This window comes from Xenopus laevis, chromosome 1S (assembly GCF_017654675.1).
Source record: "Xenopus laevis strain J_2021 chromosome 1S, Xenopus_laevis_v10.1, whole genome shotgun sequence".
Taxonomy (NCBI): Eukaryota; Metazoa; Chordata; class Amphibia; order Anura; family Pipidae; genus Xenopus; species Xenopus laevis.
This window is the reverse complement of record NC_054372.1, coordinates 117,097,597-117,107,487: the sequence shown is the minus strand read 5'-3', so window position 1 is coordinate 117,107,487 and position 9,891 is coordinate 117,097,597. Positions and strand designations below refer to the sequence as shown.

The 9,891-nt window shown below is 37.1% G+C and overlaps 1 protein-coding gene across 1 annotated transcript; it reads right to left on the bottom strand.

Annotated features, from left to right (window-relative positions):
- Window positions 1-9,258, bottom strand: LOC108705366 (programmed cell death 1 ligand 1). Its single transcript, XM_018242226.2, has 6 exons — window positions 9,060-9,258; window positions 7,747-7,882; window positions 5,190-5,272; window positions 4,082-4,441; window positions 3,094-3,384; window positions 1-1,703 (listed from the first exon to the last, which is right to left on the bottom strand). Exons 3-6 carry the CDS (start codon window positions 5,245-5,247, stop codon window positions 1,576-1,578), a joined length of 837 nt encoding a protein of 278 aa, XP_018097715.2. The 5' UTR covers window positions 5,248-5,272; window positions 7,747-7,882; window positions 9,060-9,258; the 3' UTR covers window positions 1-1,575.
- Window positions 9,259-9,891: the final 633 nt, after the last annotated feature.

Here is a 9,891-nt window from a genome sequence, read left to right as displayed (position 1 = left end):
ATGTGTGTGTTAGAGAGATCTGTCCGGTCCCTGAGTATTCAGGAGCCTTATGGCTTTGGGGAAGAAACTGTTACACAGTCTGGTAGTGAGGGCCCTAATGCTTCAGTACCTTTTTCCAAATGGCAGGAGTGTGAAATGCTTAGCTGAAGTGATTATATTGTATAGTTAAAATTTAAATTGCGAATTTCAATAAGGATTTCATTTTTGGCAGTCTTTACTTAGCACTAATCCATTCCCTTTATTCATTTTGTTGCTTGTACCTGCGCTTTCAATATTTAAATTATCTTCTCCTTCTATACCAGACTAAACATTTATAATTAAGGAAAATTAAGCTTTTCCCCCTGACTTTTTTTTTTTTTTTTTAATGCTTTTTGGATTTCTTATATAAGAAGGCGGTAATTTCTCATATAAGAAAAAAAGAAACATGGAATATACTTAGAGAATATCATGTATTCATGGTATCTGACAATACTTAGAAAGGATGTATAGTATGAGTAAAACAAACAACACACGTTAAATTTGCATTTAAGGCTGGGAATCATTAGTTTTTTGGGTAGGCAGTTTTATCTGTATTTTAGTTGTGTTTGTGCTTCATATCTACTTGTTGTCATGTTGGCTTATTACATCTATCTCCTTTATATTACATAATCATTTCTGCACGTCTCTATTTCAGTGACTTGATCTAAACTTCATGCCATATTTTATACATAGCAAACAAACGGATTTAAGTTTTAAAGAGCAACCAAACAAGAGGCCTCTCACTCAGCACCCGATGCTTGTACTCGTAAATTAGTATTAGCTGCCCTTAGACATTGTAACCGCTGTTCACATTCAATTTATGATAAAACATATTTTATTATTCACCAATAACATCTCCCCAAAAATGCACATACAGTATATCAAATTCTTAACAAAATCTTTTTACAATTCACAAATCTAAGCAATCTAAATGATTAAAATCAAACACAAGCTAGCTTTATCTAAGAGGTTAATGCCCTTACATGCATTGTTTGTGGCACCAATGATTAAAGTTAAGCAACACCTTTTTGCTGTTCACGGATCTCAATAACATCAAGACATTCACAGTTCTCAGCATTTACCGCCCACTCACGCTGTATCACTTGAGTTATTAATAATTGTAGTTCAGCAACACCATTTTAGTATCCATTATTCCACAATACAGCTTAGCTTTGTGTATTCATCAATTAGTTTAAGAAAGCCCTACACTTTTGTAAGGCACAGGGAGGTACAGCTGTATAGTGTATACATTACAGGCATTTTTACATAAAATGATCACTGCAGCGTATTTGTGAGGGAAAGTCTTTAAGCAACTGGCTCTCCCATACACCCAGGATATCCCCCCAGTTGATATACAATTTACATACACTATGGGTATCTAACATATTGACATCACCTAGTGAATTAACTTTTCAATGCCCTTTAAGGCCACAGTTTTGATGCACACAAAAACCCACCAAAGTACTTTAAAACATACACTCTTCAATGGTTATAACTTAGCATGAAGTAACTGATCCGGTTAACTCCAAATATCAAGGTTCAAATAAGTTATCGTTATCATGATATTAACTTACCACATTGCTTTATATAAACACAAATAAATATGCAGAGTGCAGCAACAACAGCAACAGCAGTGACAGACATCTGGCAACTCCTTTTATTGGTGTTGTGACTTTCATCTGAATCTGAAATCCACACCAAAATGTAAGCGCACGCGGTAAGAGAAAATTGCATATTAAATATAAGGCAGGCATTAATAAGGACTATGGGTATGGAACCTGTTATCCAGAATGCTCCGGACCTGGGGTTCTCCAGATGACAGATCTTTCTGTAATTTGGATTTCCGTGCCTTAAGTCTACTAGAAAACCATTAAATAAACCCAATAGGCTGATTTTGCTTCCAATAAGGATTAATAATTTCTCATGCTAAGATTCTTGTAGTTTGAAAACTATAATTCCATATATTTCCAGGTAGTGAACACTGCCTCAGTGTTTAGCTATTTTTCTGAACCAAACCCAACCCGGCCAGTGATATCTCAGAAGGGGAATGACTTAAATAGTGAAAAAGTCAGTCTGTTCCACTGTGGTGAAGTTCTACACTTCATCCCTCATCAGTTGAGCACAAAGCACTCATAATACATGTAGCTCACAGCTGCAAGGCTCACTTTCACCACTAAGATCTTCACTGATAAATATTTTAAAGTGTAAAACACCCACAGGCCAATGAAATACAGTTGTAACTGACTTGTATGTTCATTGGGGTGTGAGGGCTCCTTTAAAAGTGATTTGGTCAGTTGCACCACAGCTGATGCATCCCCCCAACCCAGAACTACATAGTCAATTGTCCCTATCGACAAATTATTCAAACCGTGGCCAACTGTACAATAACCAATATTTTAGCAAGTAGCTTGTGGGCTTGTTAGATATCCATACAATCTGTGTGTAGCTGGCTCATAAATATGGAGGTTCTTCTTAGATTTACATTCACAAGTGCTTTCACAATCTGTTCTAAATGCTGCTGCTAAACTCATTCATCTATCCCACCAAATTCAAACTACTCACACTTATATTCAAGGCTCTTAACCATGAAGCCCTTCCCTAGATTTCATTTCTGATCTCAAGGTACACCTCTCTGACCTCCGCCTCTCTTCTTTGGCTTTTTCTTTTCTCTGGAACTCTCTGCCTCAAGCTGTCAGACTTTCTCCTTCTTTCCAAACTTTCAAAAACTCCCTAAAGAACCACATGTTTAGGAAGGCTCATTCAATATACCTTAATTAATCAGTCCTAGCTGCAATCCTTATGTCTCAATTGTACCTTAAACTTTCATTTGTAAACGCTTGTGAGTAGGCTCCTTTATTCCTGACCGTACTCTGTAAACCCTTGTTTGTTATTCACCATTTGTTCCCTGTTCGTTATAAAAACATTTAAAGCACTACGTAACTTGCTGGAGCTATATAAATAAATGATGATAAATAGCTGGCTACACAAATCTAACTGGATCCTGCTGCAGAACTACAGCAAATCTCCTGATATGATATATGCTGCCACTGGCTGAGAAAAGAGACTTGTAAGTACCTGGTATGGTGAAAGTCAGAACTGTTGCTTCTTGAAAGGCTCCATTCCAGAACATGCAGGTGAATGTGTTATTAGTAAAAGAGGAGACTCTAACGACACTGGTGACATTGAAGAGTTTAGCGGCAGTCACTATGTAGCTGGTATTGACTAATGAACTCAGGTTCTTTTCTGCATGAAACCAGGTCACCTCAGCTTCTGGGTACCCTATAGACTGACATTCAATCTGTTTCACCATCTTTGCCGGGGATGCCATAATGTCTGTGACACGGGTATTTATTTCTCTGTAATGAGCTAAAGGGAACACATGCAAAAAGGTTAATTACATTATACATTTCAAATACGATTGCAGTTTAGTAAACAAGTTCATTACAGCCAATGTGTTCATAAACAAGTTGCAATTCTGCGCTTCTCCAAGGAGAAGGAAATAGACACACTGGTACATACTGATATGAACACTAAATATACATTCCATTAACTCATTAATTACATGAAACATTGTCTGCTGCTATATGCAAAGAGATCAGCAGCCAGTTTATCCAGATATGCATGTGCTTTATTAAATAGCAATAGCCAATTTATAGAAATGTGGTCTCCTTTTCTCAGGTTAAATCTGGTAATATATAATACATATTTGTGAGTTCCACTCACAAGACCCAAAAAATAGTGCTTTTCCCTCAGCTTTTTATTCTGAAAGTTAGCAATATCCCCTTTTTTCAATAGAATTTTCTTGCACAAATGACTCAGCAGCTCTGAAATGCAGAGAACCATTCCATCCAGTGGGGCACAAAAGCATTTGTTTTTTGAAAGAATTCAGTCAGTGGGTCACTGATCAATTTAATAGAAGCCTCTGGGACTAGCATGAAAGAATATTTTAACTTGTGAAAAATACATGCTAAACAGTCTTGTCATCACTCATAAATATGCATTTGTGTTTGATGGTATTACTGTTGCTATAATAGAACGTGACAAGTAACAGAACAGACCGTACCTTGCACAGTCAGACCCATAGATTTGTAGTCAGATCCTTTTGCTGATATAATACAAATATAGCGTCCTGAGTCAGTCAGCATTACATTGCTAATCTGCAGGACTGCATGTCCCTTATACAGTTCTTCCTTTATAATGCGAACACGCCCTCTGTAGTCTTCATGCTGGGCTGAAAGGTTTTCTGTCCCTTTAATTAACTTAATGACTTCTTTTCTTCTGCCATCAGCTGCAATGTATTCCCAATAGACTTCCACATCATCTACATTCGTATTTTGCCCCACCTGGAAATGACACTCCATGTTCACTTTACCACCATATTCTGCAGTGTAGTGGGATCTGGCAGCCTCTACAGTGAAAAGTGCTGTGAAACAAATATATTTTATATAAGGGAGAGATGTGTACACATCTGCATACCAGTACCTACACACATGCTTTTTACAACATAGCAAGATTTAATGGAGCACTATTCCTTTTATTTTATATTCAGATTATTTTTCTTTGTATACTATTTAGAGTTTTATTAAAGGGATACTGTCATGGGAGAACATGTTTTTTTCAAAACGCAACAGTTAATGGTGCTGCTCCAGCAGAATTCTGCTCTGAAATTTGTTACTCAAAAGAGCAAACAGATTTTTTTTTATTTAAGTTTGAAATCTGACATATTGTCATTTTCCCAGCTGGCCTCAATCATGTAACTTGTGCTTTGATACACTTCAGTCACTCTTTACTGCTGTACTGCAAATTGGAGTGATATCACCCCTCCCTTTCCCCCCTAGCAGCCTAACAACAGAACAATGGAAATGGAAATTTATCTCCTAATTCAATTCCAGATTTTCCCATACAGCCAGATGCAATTCAGTGAGAAAAACATCTCATGATTATCACATGAAAATTATATTGAAGGATAGGGGAAAACACTCGAACTGAATTAGAAGAAATTTTTTTTTCTGGCCCATTGAATCTTAACCATAAGTTTTCCATAAAATAACTTTTTCATTGATTAGAATCTGGTCCAATGTGTGAGGATAACATTATTTGAGACTTGATAGCTGAATTATAACTGGAGCATGTGCAGCATCACATATTCAAAATAATTAACATTTCCTTACCGCTTAGTACCCTACCATGGAACAAAAATAATATTGCTGAAATGAGTCTTCGTTGCATTGCTGTTAAATTTGCTGTTAAAACCCTGAAATTGAACAGAAAGAAAATAAGTAATGTATCTTACTTATTGTACCTGCTTGCACATTTTTTATATTTGTATATTTATCTAACATGAGACTTCTTCAATCCCCCCCCAAAGTGCAGGTATGTAACCTGTTATCCAGAATGCTGGGGACCTGGGGTTTTCTGGATAAGGGGTATTTCCATAATTTGGATCTCCATACCTAAGTCTATAAGTCTTCTAAAAAATAATTGAAATACTAAATAAATCCAATAGGATTGTTTTCCATCCAATAAGGTTTATATCTTAGTTGGTTTCAAATGCAAAGTACTGTTATATTATGACAGAGAAAAAGAAATTCATTTTTAACTATTTAGATTATTATCTTAAAATGGAGTCTGTGGGAGATGGCCTTCCGATAATTTGGAACTTTTTGGATAAGGGGTTTCAGCATAATGAACCCATACCTGTAATATTGCTAATTAAACTCAATGGCTAATTAAACTGCATAGCAGTTTTTGGCATTATGAAGGATGAGAACCAGTGGCATTTCTAGATGTTACTGGTCCCCACTGCAAATTCAATTTAGGGTCCCAAAACATTGGTAAGCTGCCCTGTTCTACCAATATACTTTGAAACTGCTCTTCAAATGGATTGCTGGAAATAATAATGAATATTTTTTACTGTCATATCCCTTGTACAGATATTGTAGATTGCTTCCTGGTTCTGCAGACACAAATGAGCTATTGCCATACAGATCACATAAGTTTAGCCAGTCATAACAGAACTGCACCCTTTCCAGTCACAAGGAGAGAGAAGACTGTGGGAAATCCCAGAGGGATCTCTTCTCATAGACAAATGGGTTATTCAGCACTCCAACCAAGAAGGAACTGAGCTTATTAGTGGTTATGTTACTCGGACTTACAATTTCTACTTTTTGGCGACTATCTTTTTTTGCTGTAAAAACTTACCAGTCTAAAATAGCATTACATAAAAACATATCACAGCTTAATTAAAATAAAAGAATACATACAAATAAATTAAATAAGTATTTGATGGTTATATATAGAGGTGAGGACAAATGCGTGGTTTGTATGACATGTTTAGCTGGAGGTGTTAAATCTTTAAGAGAGTATGTCAGAGGCAGAATTATTCCTGCTGAGCAGCACATTTCCTGCTAAACACATACCTACAATGTTTTATAACTATAATCCAGTATTTCCAAGAATCTGTTAAAAAAAAATAACCAATCTCTGATGACATAATTTCCTTGCAGGAACAAACACAACAAACAGAAACACAATAAATATACCAGCTCTTATCCCAGAAAGCCCACAATGTTGTGTCTTCCAGCTAGTAAATGGGGCAGTGATTGTTGTCAATATCAGATGAAGAAGGGCCCTAGTCACAGAATTTATATTCTAATGGTAGTGGCACACAGAGTATCCTAACATTTTTCCATTGAATTGCATAGGTTTTTAAGTGCTTGTTAAAGGGGTTGTTCACCTTTGAGATAACTTTTAGTATGATGTAGAGCGTGATATTCGGAGTTTTTTGCAATTGGTTTTTATTTTTATTATTTACGGTTATTTGGTTTTTATTCAGCAGCTCTTCAATTAGCATTTTAAGCAATCCGATAGCTAGGGTCCAAATTACTCTAGCAACCATGCACTGATTTGAATAAGAGACTAGAACATAAATATGAGTGGGCCTGAATCGAAAGACATATAATAAAAATTTGCAACAATACATTTGTAGCCTTACAGAGCATATAAGGGGTCAGTGACGCCCATTTGAAAGAGTCAGAAGAAAAAGGCAAATAACTATAAAACAATAAAAAAATAAATAATGAAAGCCAATTGAAAAGTTGCTTAGAATTGGCCATTTTATAACATACTAAAAGTTACCTTAAAGGTGAACCACCCCTTTCAAGTTTTTTTTTTATACACAAAAATAAGCTAATAAGCTTTCAGAAGTCACTGACTCTGACAGCCTCTCTATAGCCTCTCATTCAAACCATTGGCTGGTTGCTAGGGTATACTGGACCCTCACAGCCATAGAGCTATTTAAATTCCAATCTGGAGCACTGCTGGACAAAAATCTAAATTTTAAAAAAATGTAGACATTTGGAAATTGTTTAGGAATATTGCTGTTGACATAATACTAAAATCACATTTAAAGACAAACTACCCCTGCCTGGAAAACCAGAATGCCCCATTTCCAGGCAACTATCCCCTGACAAGAACTAACACAAGTACAAGCAGGTGATCCCAATGCAAGACAGTGAGGGTACTTTGAGTGCAGAATTTTTGGGCTAGTGAAGTTAAAGTAGCTCTCAAAGTGCCTGAAGGTGCCCTATTTGCAATTATTTATGTTGGGGAGTCCCTTAGTGGCCCTCGTGTATCAGTAATGAGAAACTATAATAACAACATAAAATAATGTGCCAATGACTAAGTATAAAATGTGAACATAATGATCAATATTGTTTGATCTCATACCTCAGCCTTCTTTTCCAACCTGCCGTTTCCACTATACATGGGCCAGACAAGTGTGACACCTATACAGTATATCCTGCTTCTAACATGGGGAATCCAGAAAGGTTTGTTTCTGCTGCTGGGGAACTAAAATAAAAACCTGAGAAGGAAGAAGGTGAAAATCAAACTTGGCAGGCGATGAGAAACTTCTCTCTTTAACTTTAACTCTCTAGTTGCCTATGGAACTATCTTTGGCAAGCTGACTAAGGATTCTGGGTGTTGTAGTGAATCAAGATTATATCTTCTGTTTTCACGAACTGATATTGAGTAATACCTTTCCTGTAAACCCTGAAATAAGCTCAAACAAATAAAATCATTTTATTGCCTACTCATGCGTGCAAACACTAATTTAGTGCTAACATAAATGTGTGACTAAAGGTGGCCATACACGGGGCGATAAAAGCTGCCAACAAACCGAGTCGGCAGCTTATTGGCTCGTGTATGGGGCCCCCCGACGGGCTTCCCCTTTCGAGATCTGTCTGGAAGTCGGATGGGACTAAAAATCCCGTCGGATCGCGGCCGCATCTGTTCGTTGATGCGGTCCCGCGATCTGACCGCCCGTAAAGCCACCGTTAGGATCCGATCGTTGGGCCCTAGGGCCCACGATCGGATCAACCCGATATTGCCCACCTCAAGGAGCGGATCTCTCCATGTATGGCCACCTTTAGGCAGTATTTGGGATGTTACAATATACAGATTAGTGAATGTGGTTAGTAACAGCAGTGCTCTAGTTGCAGGGTTATGATGGTATGTGACTGAAACACAGAAGCAAAGACAACACAGGTATTAGATATGGTAACTATATGTCACCTGTATTCATAAAGATGTCTATTATATATTCCCAGAGTCCTGAATATTACTAGCACATAATAGCTACAATTCATATAATTCCATTCATACCAGTAACCTCATAATGCAATCTGGCTAATTGTAGCATTGCAAGTAAAAATGAATAGAGGAGGTTTAATACAGATCTGTATTAAGCTCCAGTATATTGTATTCTGGGACTTTAACAGCAGCAGCAGGGACACAGCCCCATTATTAGGTATTAGTGACACGGTTATGCTTTGATACAGTACCAAAGCTTTTCCAAGAAAAGGAAATACACAGCAGTGGGCTTATCTACTTTATACTTTGTTGAAGTAAATATTAGCAAAATATACAGAACTATTTGTCATGTTAACTGATTCCAAACGAAAGGGAATTCCATCCCGCGTCAAGACTCATAAATTATAACTCTTGGGTATTTGAGAGCAGGGCTTTGTGTAAACACTGACCTGGAATAACTGTCTGCAGATGAGAGACATAGAACTTGTAGAACTTGCTTATCTCGGGCTGTCCGTGTTTCCTACAGAGTTGCAGCCCCAGGTTACGCAGCTCTCCTCTGCTACCTCCAACCCTTAGCTGAAATATCTGCTCTTCTTGTAAGTTTCTTCCCAAAACATACATTTAGCACATTTAGTAACAGCATCATCTTGTTTTCTAGGAAGTAGGATGTGCAAATATGTCATGCAAATAAGCAAATACTGTACTGATATGCAGAATGTGTAATAATGGCAATAAAATAACTTCCCCTTTCTTTGAATATTCTTTTTGTTTCCTGACAAGTCAATATCAGCTCGCCTCACTGACAAATTACATTTCTTGGGAACCCTTTGGGCTTGACCAACCAAAAATTCTTCCCTCAGATTATGTTAAATTCTGGAAATTACTGGCACCCTGCAAGACAAGCTGGAAAGAGGAAAGAATGCTTTCCAGTGGGTGTAAGTAGGGATGAGCAAACTTTTTCAACCTGTAAAGTTTTGTGGTAACATTTGCGGTTGGCCAGCAGTGGAATTTTCTAGTCCACGCTATCATTTTTCCATTTGTTCTGTTTCACAGAAAAAAGGGACTTTTCTAACAATGTCAATGTACACGTTATTGCAGAGCTAAACTGCAATGTAATTTTGCCTTTGAAATGCTTTTTCGTGAAACTGTAGAACTTTTATAAGGAGAAAAAAAATCATGTTCATTGCTCATCACTGTGTAATACAAATACCATATTTATGAACAGAGCTGCAAATGTATTTATGCTAAAATGGATGAAAACGGGTGCATTCGTGCCACCTG